A 22,765-nucleotide genomic window follows, 5' to 3' on the forward strand; every position below is an offset into this window, starting at 1 on the left:
CCTCTGCACAGCTGCACTCTGGACTAGGGCACAGCAGCTACTGCAGCAGGGATAAGATCTGCACCAGACTTCAAACGGGGGCTGAAAGGTCACCCCAGCACCCTTCCACAGGCAGGTAGAGCCACCCATGCTGGGCAAGCGGCTGCAGAAATGAGTGTCAGCAGCAGCCAGCAGAGCAGGGCCTGAAGCTCCTCCACGGAGCACACAGCAGCGCCTCCAGGCTTCTGGCAGCTCCCACCAGCTCCCAGCCAAGGGAGATTCACTCCCCCTGCAGAGCAATTGCATTCACACACACCAAGGGGGAGGGTTACTGCCCTCCAGCCAGGCACAGCAGCCTCTGTGCCTGCCCTCCAGGCCAGCAGAGCAGTGCAGGAGCTAGAGCTGACCCAGGCAAGTATAAGGGCTGGGGGATGCTCAGCAGCCAGCTGGCCAACCAAGCATCTCATGGGTCACGTTTAGGCAATGAGATGGATGAGGAAAGCACAGGGAAAAAAGGCAGCAGGCCTCAAGAGTCCAACCTGGCTAACAGTCAGTCCAGAGTTACATGTGGCCACCACGAAGCAACACCAGAGGGACTCACTAGCCATGATGGAGGGAAATGACAGCAGTTTCTTCTCCACGAAATACAGAGACCTTCTCTGGGGTACAGGTGCAGAACATTTGCTTCTCAGAAGGAAGCAGTGTGAGGAAATCAGAAACAGCAAAGGCAACAGCACAAGCTTCACTCAGGGACTTCTCCAGCCCCTTCCAGTCTGATCTTGCTGGCTGCAGGCCCTCCAAGAGGCTGAAGGAGCTTGCTCTAGTGACCAGGAGGCCCTGAGCACGTAATTCCCAGAGAGGAGGGCATGGCCAGGGCTTATGCCCACACCAGGAAGGGTGCTGGGGCCTGGGAAGGTTGGTGTGCCCACACTGCCATAACTGCCTCATAACCAGAGTTAAAGCAAGCTCATGAGATCCATGTGTGCCTGAAGATAGCTTCCACCACTGCACCCACCTCCCCGTGACACAATGCTGAGGGGCAGGGTCCTGCTTAAAGTCCACCTGGGGCAGGCACAATCCCTGCAGTCACCTCCTCTCCCCTGAGAGGGGCAGGCTCCAGCAGACAGTCACTTTTGTTACTCATCACAGGCAGCCCTTGTGCTGCCAGCCCATCCATCCCACATGCCCAGAGGAATCCCCCCAGTCAAAAACCCAGCTACAGCTGGACACAGGGTGCTGCTCCCCCTGTGCCACCTCAGTTCCTCCATGTGGACATCAGTGGCAAGATAACAGCAACAAGCAAGGCAGCACTGCCCAAGCCCAACCTGGCAGATTTCCTGACAGCGAGGCACAAACCAGCCCCAGCATGGGGCAGTTGTATTCCTTCAGCCAGCACTACCTTCACTGCAGGACTACAGAGGTCTCTGAAGAAAATCCCAGATGGATGAGGTGGTGCTCAGGCAGGCCAAATCCTTGTTTCACTACAGAGAGCTGAGGCCACGCACTGAACTGGTAGAGCGAGCTGCACTTGCTTCCACTGGGAAACCAGTGTGGCGGCAGTTCAGATATCCAAGTCCCTGCAGGTGACCCCTGTACCACGCAAACTGTGAATGTCCACCCTAACTTCGTCTCAGGAAAAGTCTCTCTGACACTAGGGAAGAGGGTTCCCATCAGACATCTTGCTGCCGCTCAGAGCAGAGAAGGTGCCTTTTTGGGAAGGGGCTAGGTATAGGCTTCTCCCCCTCTGCTTTCTGCCCCCTCCTCACTCCAAGACCTGCCCACAGGGCAGCACGAGAGGGGGGTGCCCCATGAGGGCTGGCTCTGTGTTCACTGCTCCTGGAGGCGAGGAGGGCTAGAGGCCTGTGAGGTCAACGATGGCTTTAATAAAGATGGCATCATCACGGACATAGGAGTTCTTCGCTTCCATCATGGAGACGGGGCAGAACAGTGGACACCCACTGGCAATGTTCATTTCTGTGATGGGTCGCTGGAAGGAGGAGGATGTCACGTCAGGTCGGAAAGCATCGATGATGTGCTCCCGGTTGTTCTGATCCAAGAGCATTAGAGTTACCTGCGGAGAAATGTGAAAAGACACAAGAGCAGCTGAAGAGCACTGAAGGACAGTGAAACCCAGCCCAGTGATTTGCTCCCATTAAACCTGTTAAACATTCACATACAGATGCAACCATAAGCCACATTACACATCTACAAATCTGAAAAATGCCTGTAACTAGGGTCAGCACAGAATGTCACCTCTGACATTCTGCAGAAATGCTCCCCACATCCTGCCTTGTCACTGGAAACTTCTGTGTGGTAGCACAGGGCTGTCACTGACTGTGAAAGCCTAAAATTGGATGCCATGAAGCTTGCTACCTTCACACAGCTATTTCATTAGGTTCCAGAGTGTTCCCATCCTGCTGAGAAAGAAGGTGGCTCTCTTTGTATCAGTAAGCCCTGGCTCAGCCTTGAAGTGTTTTGCAAACCCTGCAGGTCTAGGAACTGAAATCTGAACTTTTGATGCTGAGCAAGCATCAAAAGCACCAGCAGCAGCCACGGAACAGAGTCCAGAGATGACAATCTTCCCCAGTCCCACATTAATGCAGAGGCTCTGCTTGCCCTCCAGACATGCTGTTCTCCTGCCACAGCCTTTGCTATTTCACACGTCCTGCCCTGTAGCACACATGGTGCTTTCAGCACAACAGCGGAATCCCCAGGGTGGCTGATGTCAGTAGGCCAGACGGCTGGTGCCTCACAGCTCAGAGCTTCAGAGTGGCACATCACTAGGTGTGTCAGGCTTCAACCCAAGCCTACCTTCTGGTTGAAAGGCCAGCGAAGAAGAGCATCATTGGGTCCTTTCATCACCACAAAGAAGAGGGACAGATGGGTTCCACGCCCGGTGCCATCCCCGTTCAGGTAAACACGCAGACACATCTTGTAGCCATACTTGCTTGTGTAGAAAGCTGTTGCAAAACAGACACAGTGAGAGTGAGAACCAGCAAAGCCTATCACCAGCAGTTTCCTCTGAACTTTGAGGACTGCGGTTTGGATCCTAGAAGAAACCAGGCTGGGATCTTAAAACACCATGGATACGTTCCAGAAAGCCACCACAGACAGACAACGGTCAGATGTGATTGCAGACTGCCTTGGAAACAGCTAAGGCTGAGGCCCCCACAAGCCCCTCAACACAGATGAGAAGCACAGTGCTGCAGCATGGATTGCAGAGTCCACAGCACAGCCTCTCCCTGCCCTCCTGCACGCTGAGGAGACCAGAGGTTCCCTGGACATAGGCAGAGATAGAGCTCTGCCAGGTCCCGGTGCAATCCCCCCACACCCCGCCACAGACCAACCCTTGTGCTGTATGCAGCCAGCAAATGCCTTCCAGTGACAGCTCACCACAACAGCCGTGACGGGTAAGAGCAAACAGATGCAGAACACCCAAACCGGGGCAGAGCGTGCCTGGTACTCACTGCACCCTCTTCGTAAGCTGACTGCCCCTGACCAGAGCAGAAGCTCAGCAAGCAAGCGGTGCTCCCAGGTACTGGCGCTGGCGTCTCTTGCTCTCAAACAATTCTAACAATGCCCATGGTACCCTCCCAACTTCATGCAGGGCCTCAGAAGTGAGTACCGCCACCAGCTGCCCCCTCTTAGCAACACAGGCCTGGGGCAGCTCAGCAGCACGCCGAGGTGACTGCCAGCAGCGCTTTACATGTGACTTGGTGCACGTTTATGAATGGGCACACTGACAATGGCAGAGATGCCATGCACTTTCATGGGCCAGGCATGCAGGAGCAGAAAAACAGGACTTTGTCATGTGCGTCCCTACTGACACTCCCAGCCCGCTTCCTCTAGGCAGCCCTCTCTCTACCTGCTTCCCCTAAAGCGAGGGGCATTGGGGCAGATGCCATCTTCTGCTAGTCCAGGCAGCTCATCCTCACAGCCCACCCATCAGCCTGGGGTTTCTCAGCACTCCTGTGACCCTGTCAGTGTGCAGCCAGGCAGGGGGCTGGGGGAAGGACACCAACGGGAGCACGCATGCACACCAGGCCAGTGGACCCAAAGCAGCAGTAGGGACAGGATGCCCTGCTTCCCACCATCTGGGAGCAAAGGCAATGCACGTCAGAGGCAAAGCAGGATCCCAGCAAGCTGCTCGCTCCTGGTGGCCAGCAGCTGCTGAGCAGGAGCTTTACCGGGGGCTGCCCTGGATCCACCCTTACTGATGGATTTGCCTTTTGAATTCTCGCAGTTTGGGCCTTTGCAAAATCCTGCAGCAATTGTTTTCTCCTGCCAATGCAATTAAGAGTGGTAACTGTACTTTCTTCTACTTGTTTTAAAACAGATCCCATGTGGTATCTCCTTAGGTCTTATGTTTTAATACAAAAACAACAATTATACTCATTTCCATTTTTCATCCCATACATAGCTCTCTCCTCCCAGCTGTCTCTTTCCCAGACTGAAAATTACTAGACTATTATTTCACTCTGTAAGAGGAAAAAAACACCTCCACAAGTTTTTGGTTTTTGTTTAAAAAAAAAAAAAAAAGTATTTGTTTCTCAGCCTAGTTTTCTCAGGTAAAGCAGCATAAGGAATGAAAATCTCTCATCTAAGTGCCACAATCAAATACAGAAGGAAACAAAGCCTTGTACTTTGCTCTTGCAAGAGAGAAAAAAGAAGTCCTGCCTCTTCCATAAACATCCTTGTGTGTTAGTGTAATAAATGATTGGGGGACTCAATCATTAATTACATTAGGTAGAGGCAACCTTTACCTTCCAGTCCCTCCAGCCATGTACAGTACTTTCACTAGCAGACTGCTGGTATCAACCAGCACCACAAAACAGTCTGGTGGCCTAAAAGGTTTGTCCTTTGGTGAAATGCTTTACAAAAAGAGCCGAGACCACCATTTGCCTGCTCTCACTTCCCTGGTGATTTACAGGGCAGCACTACACCACTGCGGGATGGAGACCAGGATGCACACAGCGCCAAGGAGGAGGCCACAGGAAACACGAGATGCAGCTCTGGGAGGAGCTGTGCATTCAGAGCACCATCGAGCAAACATCTGGACAGAAGAAATCTGCATTCAAAGAGGTCTCACCCCCCTTTCCCTCCCCAGCTCCTCCACTCTGCTCCTGCCCTCCAGCCAACTCCTGCTTATAGCCCTCTACCAGCTGACTTGGTTCTTCACCCTAGGAGAGAATCCCAGTCCCCCAGCAAGGACACCAGGTTGTATATGGGAAGCTCCAGAGCCCAGCACAGTGAGCCGTGGATGCTGGTGGCCAGAGGCCAGAAGGACAAGCTGTCAGCTCGGTCCAGACTCTGCCTCAAAATGTAGCCTCAGGAGATGCTGAGGTCAAGAAGCTCTTGAGCACTGTGCAGGAAACTGACAGAATGCAAGATTTAAGGCTCTATCTCAAAGCCAAACAAAACAGATTTGAACCTGATTTATACACGCTGAGAAGGAAGGAAGTACTGCCTTTCTAGAACAGAGAACAGGGGTTTTCCACAGCTGTCACTGACTTTTAAAAGGAAATGCTAATTGCAGGCACAGTTTCAGTAGCAGTTTAGTTTAGTTCCCCTGAAAAGGGGGAATCCTTTTTTCTTTCAGTTTTTCATGAAAAAGGACCTATACAGCCTTCATCCAGAAAAGACTTTTAAAATAGTTTTAAAAATGCAATGTTTTTATCCCCTGGTCCAGCAACAACCTGATTTTTCATTATACCAGGAAGCAGGTGCAGCATACATGCTCTTGGCTCACATGCAAGTGGACACTTTGAAAAAGCTCTCCAGCATGCTTAGATCTAAGTGATTCCTACTCAGGGAAACACAAACTCTCCTCCTCAACTGTTTCTTTGTGAGGCAAGCAACCCACCAAGCAATGAACTGTGTGCAGAGATGGTTTCATCTCACAGCTACAATCCTGAGAAATGCTTTCATAAGCAAACAAGCTAGATAACAACAAATTCTTAAATGAGATTTTTCTTTTTTTTTGTTTGTTTTTAAAAACAGAAGCAGTAAGGCTGGGCAAGTTCCACAAGGAGAGCCACCTCCTGGAATAGATGCTCAAGCACTTCCCTGTGTCTGGTATGGGCTTTTAGACACTGTCTTTTGCAACTTCATGCTTTGGGCTCTAAAACTTATTTCTGATTTCTTCCCTTGCTTAACCAGTTTATTGCTGGCTTTACCATCTCTGAGTATTTTAACTGTAACTAAAGAATCATGCGGGGCTATTCTGGAACTATGATGTTTACACTTCCAATTATGAGAAATTAAAAAGGTCTTCTGCGATAAGCAGAGCACTTATTTAGCCCACTGCTTCTAAAATAAGAATAAAAAAATAAGTGGTTTGGATTCCCCTGGGAAAGAGGGAGAGAACAGAATTACATCTGAATGGCCAAGTATGTCACTTGCAAAGGTCACCATTACAAATCCCACACCCAGCTGAGGCACAAAAGGCTTTTGCTATTTTTTGGGCAATAACCTGGAGAGAAGATCGCAGGAGAGCGGCCTGTTATTGCCTCCTGGCGCTTCCTGGCAAAGTCTGTTATCTTCCAGATGAAAACACCATCGTAGGTGGAAGCTTCCATGTTGCGGATCTTTTCCTCCATCTCAGCCATGGCCAGATCTTTGAGCCCAATGCTCCTTTCCAGCTGCCGAACCTGCTCGGTGGGACACATGGTGCAGCCTGGTTAGACACACGTTCTGCTGTGAGCCCTAAAAAAGCCAGCAGCCACCAGAATCCCCTTCAGGTCTGATCTTTAGTGACAGACATTCTCCAGAAGTGACAAAGGGCCACAGGGGGGAGAAGACTGACACCATAAGCCAATTCACCAGAACTTCCTTTTGTGTCCTGCCATTCTGAAGAGGACACATTAATGCAACTCTGTGTCTGAACTAGAAACTTTCTTGTAGTGAATGGAAAAATCCTCTCAATGAGCAGTCCGGGTGTATTATGACCCAAGAGGTGAGGATGGGGCAAAAAAGTAATCTTTGTGACAAAAACTAGACTGAGAAACAGAAGAACCTACACAGAGCCAAGAAGGTCTTGCCATAGTTAATTGCTGCTACGTAGCAGGGCTACATCTATATTGGCAGATCTCATGCTGAGAGAGCAAAGATTAGCTACAAACTGCAAAATTCCCAGTCACCAAGACACAAGGGCAGCATGCAGCTGGGACAGTACTGGAGCACAGTGGCCAGGGCAGCTTCTTCACTCTAGACCATGCTAGGTACAATGCATCAATGATGTAGCATTGATGACTGGGCTCCTTATGAGAGGTTTGGAAAGTGGTAAGGCCCACAAATTCCAAGAGATTCAGTGAAATTATGGGTACTCTGTCTCTCATTGGAAAACTTTACCTAAGAATATCTTGTTGTGCGCATCATTTCATTACTAACAGAGACCTGAATACTTTCTGCATGTCAGTTTGATTCCCATCTTTTCCGGGAAGTTTTTGAGGGTTGGGCATGGGCACAAATGATATTTTAGTTCTACCTTCAGATTTATGGAGATTGAGGACTACATGATGAAGTTTTGCAAACTAATAACGTAGAAAGTAATCAGAAAAAGCTCTTCTCAAAGTGCTGGAAAGCCCTACCCAGTGGTTACATACCTTGTTACTCAGAGATTCAATTTTTTCCTGGTCTAGTCGATGTTGCCGACTATAGGCTTCAGCTGTTAGAGACACTCTTTCCACCTCTCGGTTGAGCACGCAGACAATGTTCTCAAAGGTCATTGTTTTCCTCTCAAGGGCCTCACATCTTCCCAAGAGCTCCAGGGACTTGGAGAGCTCCATGGATTTGGAGAGCTCTGACTCTGAGCACAGAGAGTTTGCTGCCAGTAGTGGGGAGTTACTTTGTGATGAGGAAAGGGCAGGAAGATGCTTCAGGTCTCCAGACCCACTCTTGAAGCTAAGCACAAAACTCAGCAGCATGTACAGATGCTCCGCCAGACACTTGGTTTCATGTTCTGGTAGCCTTTCATTTTCCACCTACACAAAGAGAAATACATCCCATTCAACAAGCTCAAGCTATGCTGTCACCATCCACAGAAAAAAATCCTCCTCTTGAGGCCACAACATTAGCTTTAAATTATAAAGGGGAAAAAACAAAGAAAAATAGCTTAAAAAATGTGGTGTTAGTTGGTGGATTATTTAAAGAAAGAAAAGCTGCAATCATATATAATGATGGATGCTTAACACTTCCTCAGCTGCACATACTGTTGTACTTTGTCTTCCTCCATTCCTTTGCAAAAGGGCTCAGATATACTTAATAACACCAAAGGACAAAGCCGCACATAATCTCCCTGAAATGGATTTATATTAACATCACCAGTAAGAGCTACGAAAACTAAGTCACATGGAGAAACTTTGCCTTGTTCAAGCTCTAGCAGGAGAATAAGTCTCAGTACACCCAGTTCTAAGCTTACAGATGTCAGTGACATAACCACCAGGGGCCTCAAAGTACTCAGTGCATTTCTCAAGAAGGTTTCCTTCTGTGTTAAGTTCATTTTCTGGTACCCAAAGTCCGGACAGCAGATGATGTTGGGCTGCATTTGCAAAGGGTTTAAAACACCATTTTGTTCAAATAGCTGAATACAAGCATCTGCAGAAGTTTGGGCTACAGTGGTCTGGAGGTTTTAACACTGGAACTGAAAAGCAAGTCCCTAAGATAAACATGAACAGACCCTTACCATCTCAGCACATCCAACAACCTTAAATCTACAAGGCACTATACATTTGCCACAAGTCTTCACATGGTCTTGAAACTAGAAAAGAAAGACGATAACGTTAGACAGATCTTATGTGACCCAAGTAACTCCCCTTCTGTCTCAGTGAGGTCTAGGAAACTGAAAACAAACTAAAGAACAACCAAGCCATCACTAATCTCTAGCTTCCAAAGTGTATGGTTAAACCTTGTCACTGCCTACCATTCGTTAGGATTGCCACTGTAATTTAAATACAGCACTGACATCTGCAAGGAAGTTTTATTTTTCTCTAGGACTAGGAGGTCCCACCTCACACCTGCATGTGCAAGAAAGAAAAAGAAGATAGCACAGATACACATTATGGATGCTGAGCAATGAGCTTCATTGAAGAAGAGGAGGAGGGATGAGGAACAACCCTGTGAAAAAGGTATCCATTTACATGTGTACAATTCATGTAACCCTGGTGGGGATGTGCCACAGTTTGATATTTTTCCATTCAACTAAGCATTATAAATCTGAGAACAAAGAGCTTTCTGATAGTCCCACCTGAGTATTTATAGAAACTATGGCAGATCCATCTCTGCAAGGGAAGGTCCTCTGCTGCATCCAGTACCCATTTGCTGGAGTACGTAGGCACACTACACCTCAGCCACCTCACATCTGGCAGCTGCCATGAAGAACAGAGGCTGAGGCTGGATATTTCTATAGAAAAGCGCCAATAATCCTCTATACAAGATGACTCCTTTGGGTTCCCACACAATGTGTGACTAATGCTAACAAGCACTGGCACACCATCATCTTGTTTTTGATATATCTCTCATCATCAGATATCAGTGGTATATTCTGAACAACAGCTTCATTCCACATTTAACACCTACGTTTGCCACAACAGATATCAACTGAAACTGTTTTTAAACCCCTTTTTAAAAAAACTTCTAGATCCATCTGGCTTGTTTAATGAGTCAGGTTACTCAGTTATATGTTACAGGACTATGGCTACAATTTCTGCAGTTAACAGAAGTTTGGAAAAATATAAAAGAGGGAGTTATCATTTAAATAAACAACAGATCATGTATGGGAAGCCTGCAAGCATAAGCCTACTCTTTGCTGGGCTCCAGCTTCAGCCTGCAGACAAGCAGATCAGCATCTGAAGATCACAGTCCTTTATTATGCTGGCTATTTTGAAGAACTCTTTACTCATCTTTTTGATGCTTCTATGTCCCCTGCCCTGCTACAAAGGCCTTTTGCAACAGCAGTATTAAAAATATTTGCCCACAGCAGGCAGGACAGTTTCAGATGAATGTGCTTTTTGAAGATGTTTCCCAAAACTTTGATTTTCAGACTTTTGTGCCTCGCACCAGGAGCCAGCAGCATAGAGGCCCTACTAGATATGGATTCATTTACAAGATTAATTCAAAAAAAAAAATTTAGCTGGAAAAGGGATTGCTTCCCAAGATTGCACTAGTGGTAAAGATAGTTGCTTTACATAGGAAAAATGTTTCAAACCTTTACATAGGAAAAACCCTTTAAACCCACAAGTGTGCTTTTCCTATGGAAGTTCTGTATCTACACATGGTAAATTCAGGAGTCATAGGAAGATTATGTTAGCAGTATTAACGCTGAACTACAAGTGCTGACTAGACACCTTCCCCAACACCCTACCATTATTTTCAACTTTATGGAAAAGTCGGATTTGTACAAACTGCTGACACCTAGTTGTTCTCCCCACTCCACTTTCTAATGGTCCAATTTTCCTCCTAGCCCTGAGAAGCTCTGGTTGTAGTCGCCCAGGACCCCAGACGCCATCACACACAGCTCCCCAGCAGTCGGATACCTTCTCTCTTGGAATCTTTTTCTTCCCACAGCCTTCACAAGTCAATGGAAACTTAGGGCAGACTTCATCGTGAGCCTGTAAAAGAATCGACAGGAGACTATTTGATCCTCTAAATAAAGGCCCCAATAAGGTTAGTAAGATGAATACAGCTTAACAGGCACAGTTCTGTATTATATGAGAGGGCTGCCCTCAACCAACTTATCTCAAATTTTGGTCATGCTGGAAAGTCTTTTTGCTTACTCATTTCTGCAATCTCCAGGCTACCAGAATTTTGGGTGCTTATATAGCCTTCCAAGTCTCAGCCTCAATTTAAGAAGTTGCTATAATAATTTTGAAAGAAAATAAAAAAATTACTATTTTGATGGACAAGATAATCAACAGGAAGCTCAATTTATGGCTTTGGCAGGAAAATACACGTTCAGACAGGTTAAGTGAAGTAAGAGACTATCTCAGCAAGATAATTTGTATAATTTTTCCACTGTAATGGTTATCAGTCAGCTCAAGTATGAACCCATAGCCTGTCATGTGCTGAGCTGAACTGTCTGATAGAATCTTCACATTTGGATCAGTTCAACAGAAAATCATTTTTCAACCAGAAAGAAAAAATATTTTAAAACAATTTCACTTAACAGTCCCTGCACACAAGCATGCACACCTGTAGCAAGAGCTCATGACTTGTTTTGTGGCCAGAGAAGCTGAATAAATGATCATGGCAATGTGATACTCTGTCCTCTGCAGATCCTAGGGCCAGCAATACCAGCTAAAATGGGACTGATGGAACATGCCTCTGTTTTCTGTATTATTTCCACACTACTTAAACCTTCTCTTTATACACCGCCCAGTTGAAACAAGTGATACATTTTGTTTTTCTAATTAGGGAACCAGAGAGCATGTCTTGCTTTTCACATCATTATAAATGCCATTAAAATATGCAGTTCAAATTCCAAATTAAAAGATACACATATTTAACTATACCCCCATGGTAGTAACAGAAAAAAAAAAAGTGAAATACTTATAAACTAGTTATCTGAAACTAAATGCTTTGAAAACTTGGTCACATTTATTCTTTATTAAAAGAAGTTATTTTTGAGGGGGCGGGGGGGGGGGGAGGGGAACATGGACAAGCTGTTCTGTACTGTTACCACATCAGAAACTGGAAAGTGAAACCTATTAGTGGCTCAGGTTTGGCTTGTTAGTTACTCTCTCCTTTTCATACTTTAAATGAGTAATCAGAGTCAGAAGTCTCACTGCACTGTCCCTGGAAGAGTGACCTCCCAGTCTCTGCATCTCAGCTGGATGCACATGGACAGCCTGGATTAGCACCTGCAGAGGAAGCCTGAGGCAAAGCACATTCCTTCATCCCCCTCGCACAGAGAGGTTGAACCCTTTAATTCTACCCACCTCCTGCTCTCATGTTCTAGAAGTGTCAGATAGCATCTTCCCCATGACCCACAAAATGCTGGCATAAGAACAGACGCTATGGTCTGGCTGGAGGAGGAGATGTCACTACAGATACAACTATTTAAGAAGGGGGTATTTAAAACTTGCCTTCTGTGCAAGTTGCTATGTGTGAAATTATCACCTCCTCACAAATCAGCCTCCCCTTGCACTCCCCTCTCCCCAACTCCCTGTTATTCTAACAGGCAACGTAGCATTTACCTCCCATTTTGATGCCAAGTTGCACCATGATATAACATACCACATACATGCAAATCTGAGCTGTGCACTGAGCTCACAGCCAGAGAAGGAAAACACTCATTAAACAGCACCGTACAGCTAAGCTGCATGTACTGCGTGTAAATTGCTTAAGAGACATCCAGAAACATGTGCTCCAGCCAGCACAGATCCAAACCTCTCAACAAACATTTTTATATGAAGAGTTTAGGGCTCTTCTGCGATCCCCTACTTCTAACTCCTGCCCCTTCCTCACGGGTACCGGAGGAAGGTGCCCACACAGAGAGGAGTGGATCTGCTCAAAGACACCCACCCCACCCAGCAGCTGGGGCAGGGGCTGGCACACAAGCCTGAACCGCAACACTCCACTCCCCCAGGAATGGGGCAATCCTCCTGTTTACAGCTCTCCCAAACCCACATCCATGAGCTTTGCTGCAGCAAGGACAGGCAACTCTGACTGTTAGGCATTCGCTACGAATATTTTAGGCAGCTTTGGAAAGCCATCACTGCAAACATGCTAGGTAAGAGTGAAGTCATTTTTTCACTGTGAACCCGCAATGAAAATCAAGTTAGACAGGGGTAGGAGAGGGGAGATGACAATAAAAGAATTAAAGCAGAGCTGAAAGACCACAGCCTGACTCAGACCTTTAGGGCTATTTCTCCAGCTATCTCAGCACTGACTTCACCCACCAATTGGAAACCAAGGCTCAGACTGGCCTGCAGGTCAGGGCCCAGCGTTCAACAGCAGCAGGAAAAAAATGTGGGCAGAGTTCACAGTCTCCATGGTAACACCCCCTTCTTTCCACTCAACTAAATCTAAAAACCTCTGGGTGATCTTGCAAACTGGACTTCCCTCCCTAGAAATAAGCAGCAAGATAACCCAATGACACTGCTGTACAACACACCAGTTATATCTCCATCAGAACAGGTGATTGGGAGCCCACCTGAGAGAGTGGAAAAATCACCACCTTTGGAAGGACCGTGATAATGTGTGAGCATCTGTTTATGGTGCACATGCTTGCAGGTGACCATTGCAGCTGCTTGGCACAGTAGCACCTACCCCTACTCCTCTCCAGAGCAGCACAAGTGGGCTGCAACAGAGACATCCAGCACTCTTCCCCTTGCCTCCGGGTCTCATACGACCATGCCTGCCTGCGCGCATGCTGTAACCCTCGTACCTTAATATCAGGAAAGTAGAAAAGCGATTTGCAGTATTTGCAGTTGAGGTTTCTCTCGGGGCACTCCCGCTCAGAGTGGCGCTCCTTGTCATTCAGTGTGATCATTCCCTTACATGCCTGGCACTCAATCAGCAGGAACGGGCAGTTCCCCTCATGGCAGCTCTGTGACAACAAGAGCAGCACATTTGAATACAGCCGTACAGAAAAGCACAGACACACACAGGCAAAGAAGCTGAGTTTAGTAACAGCAACTGATCCCTGGAGGATGTAGTGATCATCTGCTAAGGAATGCCAGGATGAGCTGCTCTGCTGAGCCTGTGTAAATAAGACAAAAGGGAAAACTGCAGTTTAATCTGATTGCTGCTCTGTGTCTCAAAGCTTTGCTAAACCTGAACTACAGAAGAGGTAACTGATGGAAATTATTATGCCTGCATCATGATGACAGAACAGGATGCGCATCTGCCCTCAGCTGCCCTGCTCATAAGCTGGCATATTACCACAAACCTGTTTTTATGGAGGTTTTTCAACTGTACTGGGAAATCCATAAGCATGGCACAACGCTTCCCCACTGGCTAGGAGACAAGGTAAGCAGCTGAGAGTAGCAACCAGCAGCTGCAAGATGCCTTTGCTGCAGCCCACCCCCTTTCCCCCCCAAAGATTATAGGCACAGAGCAGGGTGGCCAGGGACAATGGACACACAGAAGGACAGGCTTGGTGTAGGCTGCACAACTTGGCTCTTCTGCAAAGTCTCCCACAGGTGCACATTGCTCGGCGAGAGCCAATAGCACCCTCAGAGCATGAAAACAGCAACAAGAAGCATGCGCAAAGCTGAAAGGCTTGGCAGCAGGGCGGGCACACTTAAGAAGAAGGAAAATTAACAGGAATGCAGAGGAAAACCAGCTGTAGGGGAAGTGGCACAACAGAGCATTGCCAGAGCTTTGACAGTCACAAGCCCAGATGCTGCCAGGTCTAGCACACAGCTCCTTTGGCATCTTAGCCTGGGCACAAGGAAAAGGGTGGGCCCACAGATCTGTAGAGAAAACACTGAAAATAGGTCTCCAGGACCCAGTCTGTGATTCACAGTTTCGGGAAAGGGAGCTTTCTGACAACATCGCATCAGTAAATGCCAGACACAAACCGCTCCCTTTGCTGGGACACACTGACGAGAGAACAAGCAAGTCCACTTGACTTCACAACTAATTAAACCTCAAAGAAACTATCAAAACCACAGATTAAGTCCGTATCAGTCCCACTCACAGCTTTGAACTTTAGTTAAGCATGCACGTCAGCGAGGGAACTGAGAACCATCACAGCCTTTACTCTGCCGTCCAAAGCCTCAGCTTTCATCCAGTTGAGCACAAAAACTGGCAGAAACGATGTCATGGGTTTCGCAGGGCCTTGCTCACTTCTGGTTTCAGAATGAGGACGTCAGTTGCAGAAGAACTTTTGCTTTCAGAGACAGCATTCTGTTATTTTATTAATCAGCTTTTAGGACTGATTAGACAGACATTTGATTTAGGCTTTATTTGAAAGAATTCAAGACAGCATTTCTTGCACTGAAGGAGCTTGTAAAGCAATAGCAGAATTTGAAGAAAGTTGAAGGCACAAGAAACTTCTGAAAGCAGCAGCAGGTTCTCTAACATCTCCTATGACAGGCTTTGTCTCTCCCTACTTGCTCTGAACTATGCAAGTACTAGACTCTGGGATACTCAAGGATGCTTTCTTCAAATTCTTGTGTTTTGCAATCCCCACCATCCCAGAGGAATGACTTTGGCAGGGAGATTCTAGTCTGCAATGGAGGGGCTGGGCCTCAGAACAATCTAGAAAAGCCCAAGCCTGAACCTGACCTGGTGTCGGTGTGAACTGCTCCTGGGTGGAGGTGCAGACGCTGCCCAGAGCACGTACAAGGCTGTCAGTCAGAGCTGCTACATCGCTGCACCCCTGCTGCAGGTATGGTCAGCATGGCTTTGAAACAAAAAGACTAAATCCGCTTGCCAAGGAACTTAAGAATTACTGCACTGGACTGTTACAAATCTTGATAAACTGCTGTTTGACAAATAGTGAGGTTCAAAGGAATTGGAACTTGTGATCCAGAGGTAACTCCAGGCTACAATTACCAGTTACAGTCGCGTGAAAAAATCATCAAGATGTGCTGTTCATATCTAACAAGGTCACTGCTTAACAGCAAACTGTCACCAGGGAGTGGATTCCAATCATACCACCATGCTAACGATGCCAGACACTGGCACATTCATAGCACTACTTTGAATTCATCGCCAATATGCAGTTCTGGCAGCCAAACTGTCGTTAATTAGCAGCAGGAAAGCCCGCAGTATTTGACAGCTCTGCTCTAAGCACGCTAAAAACACTGACCATGCCAACCAATTTCCAGACCCCGACCACACATGAGACCTCCCTCATCCTTTAAGCAGTATTTTCACCAGCATGCAAAGCTTCACCTTGACCTCTCACATCAAAATTGACAGCTCAGGCTGAAATCTCTTGCTGGTTAGCTGGACCTTCACATTAGAAAGGGCATGGTTAAGACAGGTGTCGTTCTGCAGGACACAGGTGGTGAGCAAAGGCAGCGCAGACTGTGCCTCTCAGCCAAGGCTGTGCCTAGCAGAGCGAAGGCACAGGCCTTGCACAGAAGGGCTGCTACAGCACAAGGCCAAGAACAGCACGGGTGTTCGCAGAAGGGGATGGATGGCTTTTGCAAACTGGAGAAGTCAAGCCCATGGTGAGCAGCTTGATCTCAAACCAAATCACTTTATCAAAAAAGCTGAACCTGCCTCTACCTTTTAAACAAGGGCGCATGCATGATCGTGGCTTTGGCACCTGCCTGGTATCTGGAATCCAAGGAATTCCTGTCTCCAAAAGCTGTGTTCAAACAGAGGCTTCCGAGGGGCTTTACATCAAGGCTTCAATGGGACACATTACCCTTCTCAGCTTCAAAGTTAGCAAGTTACAGCTCTTTGTTTTCAAAGGGGCAGATGTTAAGCCTGTTAATTGGGTGGGCCACCACAACAAGGCTGAGCTGCTTCTCAGGATGAGCACTGAGAGCAGACCCTCTGCTGGTGGGGCTTTCCAGCCCCCTCCCACACATGCTCTCGGGCACTCCCCGTGGCTTACCTCCCACCACGCAGCTTGGACGGGAAGCTGCCTAGCATCTGGGCAGCCAGCCACAGAAACTCAACTTCAGGGACTGCAAGGGAGGCCAGGTTTTGTTTCTGGACCTCAGCTCCAGCTCTGGAAAGTAAAGGTGTATCGTGTCCTTTTTGCCAAAACAGGAGATCATCTTTATCTGCAAGTGCAGGGTACTGTAGAAAACAGATCCTCCCAGGAGAAAGGGATCTGGGGGATACTGCTGAACAGGCTGGAGCTGGCTGCAAATGACCCTTCAAGATCATACTGTAACTTGAAGCCAAAATCTTCCAAAAAGACAAACACCATTCCTGATTTTATAAGGAACTGTGGTTACTCCGGTACAACGACACCATGTATGCTTGTCACAACACTTAAAAAGCTGTACCTATACAGGTAACACTGCTATAAAACATTTAACATTACATTTCTGAGGCAACAGGAACCAGGCAAAGTAGTTTCAAAGATCGGCAGCTCTGTTCCAAACAACACACAAAAGCCTGAAGCTGAAGTTGAAAACCACCAACAAAAAGCTATTAGGATGTTCTTAGGACACGGCTGGAAAGAGGGGTCATAAAGCATCACGAAGGAGGAGACCCCCAGCTCAGGGCCTCCAGAAATATTTTCAAGGAAGGACAGTTTTCCCTACACAAAGCATTCCAGGGCTCCTTCATCACCTCCCAGGAAACTGTAGGAGCACAGGGCAGGAAGGAATTCCCAGGTACCTAGTCCTCTTTCCTGGTCCTGGGAAACCACAGAGCCTTGGAGGGGCTGCAGGCACGCTCTCCAACACCACAGGCTTTGGAGTACTAGCACTTAAGTTCTGAGTTCTGCATCTTCCACAGCCTTTTAGGCTTTGATTAAAGGGAACTCTTCAAAATCAAGGTGACTATTTACTACAAGGAAAACACATACTCTCCAGCTTGGGTAAGGACAGACTATCACCACGGGTGACAGTCAGACAGGCTGAGCTTATGTTTTACTAACACTCCTCCCCCCCCAGTGAATTAATATTTAACTCAGCTAAAATTAACTTAGGATTAAACTTAAGACTGTAGTTTTCCTCCTTACAAAACTTATACAATTTAGTTTCCCTACGTCTCAAATAATTCTCTATTTTGTAAGAAATTAAGATAAAAGCTCTGAGGTTATAAATGAGAACAACACAGCTGACCATGTGAACACCCCTCTGCAGCCCCCTCCTCCCATCCTAACCCCGCCTGCTTGGCCTGCAGGTGCTGAAGCTGCCTGTTGGGCTGACCTGGCGGATGCGATGCCCACCTCGCTTGGCCAGGGCGAGGGCTGCGCAGCCAGTGCGCCAGCAGAACACGCGACCTGTGGGTACTGCAGGCAGGGGTGAGGAGAGGGAGCCAGGGGTGGGGGAAGGTGAAAATAAAAGGCATGTGAGAACTGGAGACATTTTGATAAAACGGTGGAAAGGCAACCAGAGAAAAGAAACATGCATCAGTGCTGAGGAATGAGAGGACTTAGGGCCTCCACCTCCAACAAAGGTGTTTGCATTGTTTCCCCAAACTCCCTCCACCTGGATATCACAGGATGTTTTATTGGTCTTAGAATGGGCTATTTTTAGTTTCTGCAACCCTCCTCAGATTTTCCACCTAAATCTAAAGGCTTCTGCCCACAGCCTGCTTTCCTTTATGTACACTCAGGCAGACTTATCAGGAAACCTATATATGAAAAGAGGTTAGAGATTAAAAGGAAAACCCCCTCCAGTCCCACCACAAAATACTTTATCCAAATGCTACTAAATATTTACAACTGCATCCAGTAGTCAGAAAAATGCATTTGTAAAGCCAGACATGTTCTAAGCACGTAAATATTTTGTATGCTTCGCACAACTTTAAGCAGAAGTGCAAGTCACGTCCAAGCCGATTTCACTCTTTCAGTTTTTTATGTCCCTTTGAGACTTGAACTTTGGGAGCCTGGACAGAAAGCAAAACTGAGATTAACTAATTTATTTATTTAAAGTTGAACATCTAGAACTTTTCAGCTACAGAGCATTTTTTTTCCTTTCTCATAACTCTTTCTGATATCCTTTCTGATAACATTAGCAAGCCAGAAGTGACAGTATTTCTTGATTTGTAAGAGAACAGCAGCCAAATAAGTCTCTCAGTACCAATACTGCACAATTTTTAAATGAGCAAACAATGATTTAGCTCTTAGGGACTTTCCATGTCCTGTCGGAAATAGCACAGCAAGGGACTTTCCATAGTGGGAGCGCTGAGCTGCTGCAGGACGTTACACACATTTCTGGCTATAGATGCAACCATACAGCACGAGGCAAACTGCAAAGATGAGCTGACACCAAACTAATGCAAAGCTAGTAAGTTTACCCATAAGTCACTGTTTAACATCAGTTCACATATGCTAGAGGCTCCAGGCTAACACGTTTGTCTGACAGCTCCTTTCACCAGTACTCCTCAGACACACATACCACCACCTCCCCAGCTCCTGACCACACGAGGACAGCCAGGCTCAGTGAAATGCCACAGCTGTTTTGCAGGCAGCTGGGAGGAGAGGTAACACCAGCCTGACCCTGCCTCTCCTCACCAGCTCCCTGCCAAGAATTAGCTTTTCCAGGGAGGGCACAAAACAACGTTTCCCTTGCTAGCACAGGCTGCATTGTGCTCAGCAGCAGGGGCAAAGCCGCCCCAGGACAGATGGAGCAGCACCGCCAGCGTCCCAGCCCAAGGCTAACTGTGGCTGCAGCTGCTTGATCAATGCACCACAGAGCCACAGCCCAAGAACTCCAGAGAAGCCCAGAGTAGCACCTCTTGGAAACACTTTTCTAGTGAAACTTTCCTCAGGACCTTTCGAAGATCACATGGAGAGTAAAAAATGAAGTGCAGCCTTATCAGCTCAGACTCTCTTAAACAGTTGTGCACAAGAAGCCAAAGCACTACACGTACAGACCCTTGCAAGAAGAGAGACTTAGCTTGTTGCCTCTTTAACATTTCTCATGCAAGTATTGGCTGGACTCAAGCCTGCTTTTGACCACATTAAGAACCTTTGGCACCTGATGATTTTTTGCTGCACCCTGAAGAACTTATCTTCAAGACTTCTTTTAAATCCAGGAGAAAAAAATCAGAAGAGCTCATCAGTCTCAGCACCCTGATGTTAGCACTGCATGCTGCTGACAACTGTCATTTGGTTTAGGCTATGGAGATAAGCTCACTCACTACAATGAGCATTTTGAACACTGAAGCAGGCATGACAACTGTGCATTAAAAGCAACAGGTCACCAGCACAAAAAGCGTGGGTCAAACAATCTGCAGGCACCAACAGAACAGCTTGGCTATGGAAGCTCAGTAAAACACAGTGCTCTGAATGCAACCCTTCAGTTTGCTGTGCCGGCATTAAGCTTTTAACCTGACATTTATTCAGCCACATGCACACACACCATGTGCCACTTACAGATCTAAGAAGAATGGGTTCAAAGCAGGAGAAGCATTTAACATCCTACTATCTTTTGAACAGCATTGTAGTGCAAAAAAGTTGAAAGCTCTGGACAAGAGCACAAGAAAGCACAGGTGCAGGACACCCCTCTGTTCCCAGCCTCAGCAAGCCAAGCAGAACACTCAAGCACAACCCACAGTTGTGCTATGTCTTCCTTGCAAGGGCATTGCTAAGATAATTCAAACTGAGCTTAAACCTTTTCCTGATACACATCTCAGCCACTACCAAAGCTCCACAGACAACAGGGCAACAATCTTTGCCTAGGGCTAGTGCTGGAGGGAAAAAAACGTTGATTCCTCTTATCTCAGGCTCTTCACATCCTTCCATTCCAATATGGATGACAAAACTATCCTTCAGAAGCACCAAAACTTCACAGGTGAATAAACATTGCTCCTAACTGCCAACACATTTTAACAATGCCATCTCCACAGCAGTGTTGACTTGTTAGAAAGCAGAGAGAAGCATGTGGTTCTCTGCAGTTGTCAGAACACAATTGTCATGTGGCATGTTAGCTGTATACATGCTAAGGACCAAATAAATGCCCTATGCCATCTAAAGAAGGCCTGAATTAAAGAGCTGATGTGCTCCCCAGGAAGGGCAGGGCAAAACCACCCCAAAGAAGAGTAGAAAGCCATTCTGTCCAAGGGTCTGGTGGTCCAGAGCAACTCAGAGAGATGTGTGCTGAGACAGAGAATGATGCCCAAATTCACTGCCCATCTTCTGCAGGTACTACATGGCACTGTAGCTGCCAGAAGCAGCTGGCTGGAAACCAGATCACAGCCAGGCCACTTCCCCAAGCTCACAGGTGGGAAATACGCTGTAGGTTCACATAGCACAGCAAACTTAACACTGTCATTACGTGGCACAATTTCTTGACAGTTCTTCCACCATCACTGCCAGCATCAGCAGAAAGTAAAAACACCTGAGCCTCCCCTAACATTGCACATACACAGAGGAATGAAAGAGCACACAGATATCAAAAGCCTTCCTTTGAGATTTACCTCGTATTCCTTAATAGTCCCCTTCCACGTGCAACCATCATTAATACAGACAGCAGGCAGACTTTCCACCTCCCGACGAGCTGCATTGTCTGGGAAAGCCTGCAATGGAAAAAAAAAACAAACCAACCACAGAAATTATTGAGGGGTTGCAGTCCTGGTCCAGTCTCTTAATTTTAATTCCTTATTATCAGTTCTTAAAAAAAAAAAAAAAAAAAAAAAAAGACTCCTCCCAAGCCAGTTGCCACATCACATCCTCAGAGGTGTGATGATGGCAAACAAACCTTTATTACAGCTTTTAAGCTGTAATATTAACATAATTAACATAACCTGGATTTTAGAAGCTGTGGAGTCCACCATATTCATTGTAATTCTCACTACTTGAGAGAACATTTCCTAAGAATAAAGGAATCTCAGAACTTGCGCTTTAAACAGAAAGCGCAAGTGGTATTAACATCAGTGAGCTTACTTTAAAAAACAACAACAAAACATGCAATTTCACTTACTGAGCTGGTTTCCAAAATAGAAATTCCTTCTTCATATATCCCTTCCTGAATACAGCTTGCACACTTTTGAGGTCCAGAACTAGCAGATAAAAAAATAAAAATGTAACAAAAATGAGGCCAATTGATATAATAAATAATAGGAGATGCCTAGTAACTTAACAAAATGAAAGAATTTTCTTACTCTGAAGACAACACATCAAGCCTTTGCTCAAGCTACTTTGGATGCCCACTTTTAATTTTTTCTTGTCTCATGATTAACTGTTCTACTCAATTTCATTCAAAGGCAAAAGCAAGATAAAGCACAAACAAACTTTTCTGAAAGTCAATGTGTGCTTAATTTTCCTCACATGTGCCACCATCGCTTTTAGGAAGTTCCTCCAGTAGCTTTGATGAAGACTGAAGGAGATCAGTGATCCACCCGCATTGCCACCAGAACTGCAAAAAAGAATCTGGGACACTCTGGAAAAGTAAACTTTGAATCAACCCCCAGAACAACAAAAGCAAGTCAGAGCTTACACACTCCCTTACAGAAGGGGCCTGATGCTGACCCTCAAAGATTAAACAGCTCCTTCACTGAGATGGCCCTGAAAATAACGACTTTCATCTCTTTTTTTGCTTCTGCTTACTTTTAAGTGTTTTGTTTTTAGACTGAAGGCACAGAAGTTACCTTATGATTTTCTTCAGACAGTAAGAACAGTAGCGATGTCCACACTGAGCCTGAAATGGCCTCCTCAGGATGTTCTTGCAATCCGAACAGAGGTATTTGACCTCCAATTTAGTTCCCAGTATCGCCTTTGAAAATCCAGGCTGGTTTAGATCCAAAGAGCCTGGTGGAGTAGAGTTTGCTGCTGCCATGTGAACAAAGAGTTCCGTCTGTATATCCAGAGCCTGAAAATAAAGATATTTTCCCCGTTTGATTATAACCACCTGACGGTAATTTCTCACAAGCTATCGCACCAGCGCCGAGCCCTAACGACAGCAGCGGGCACAGCGCTGGAAGCCGCGAGACCGCCTCCGCCTCGTAGGAAGGCAGGCAGCACCCCGCGGCTGGCTGTGGCGTTCAGCCCGGAGCGCAGAGGGACAGCGGAGAGGCCCCATCGAGCCCCTCGCCCAGCTCACCGGGACGCAGCCCCGCCGGAGAAGCCGGGGCTCCCGGCCCAACCGCTGCCGCCGCACCGGGAAGGGCCGGGGCCGCGAGGGCCGGGGGCAGCAGCGAGCCCCAGCAACGCCGCGGCCCGGCGGGCGGAGCGGCAGCCCGGGGTCGCGCCGCACGGGGC

The 22,765-nt window shown here is 46.9% G+C and overlaps 2 protein-coding genes across 3 annotated transcripts in view; one reads left to right on the top strand and one right to left on the bottom strand.

Annotated features, from left to right (window-relative positions):
* Positions 1–1,034: 1,034 nt before the first annotated feature.
* The window catches only part of EDF1 (endothelial differentiation related factor 1), a gene marked incomplete at its 5' end in the record, with an annotated part of 29,854 nt that continues 8,123 nt past the window's right edge, over positions 1,035–22,765 (top strand). The window contains one exon of the mRNA XM_035341939.1: positions 1,035–1,303. Coding sequence (XP_035197830.1) covers positions 1,035–1,303 — 269 coding nt within the window. The remainder of the gene's footprint in view (positions 1,304–22,765) is intronic.
* TRAF2 (TNF receptor associated factor 2) lies at positions 1,695–22,506 on the bottom strand. 2 transcript variants are annotated; one of them, XM_035341640.1, is made up of 10 exons: positions 22,156–22,506; positions 21,489–21,567; positions 20,986–21,084; positions 13,364–13,525; positions 10,512–10,586; positions 8,663–8,737; positions 7,584–7,961; positions 6,452–6,629; positions 2,791–2,939; positions 1,695–2,050 (listed from the first exon to the last, which is right to left on the bottom strand). In XM_035341640.1, the coding sequence occupies exons 1-10, from the start codon at positions 22,341–22,343 to the stop codon at positions 1,832–1,834; spliced, it is 1,602 nt and encodes a 533-aa protein (XP_035197531.1). In that variant the 5' UTR covers positions 22,344–22,506; the 3' UTR covers positions 1,695–1,831. The 2 variants fall into 2 exon arrangements, with proteins under 2 accessions (XP_035197531.1, XP_035197532.1); XM_035341641.1 differs by lacking the exon at positions 13,364–13,525 and having other exon boundaries at positions 22,156–22,505.

The sequence above is a fragment of the Oxyura jamaicensis genome, chromosome 17 (genome assembly GCF_011077185.1).
Source record: "Oxyura jamaicensis isolate SHBP4307 breed ruddy duck chromosome 17, BPBGC_Ojam_1.0, whole genome shotgun sequence".
NCBI classification, from domain to species: domain Eukaryota; kingdom Metazoa; phylum Chordata; class Aves; order Anseriformes; family Anatidae; genus Oxyura; species Oxyura jamaicensis.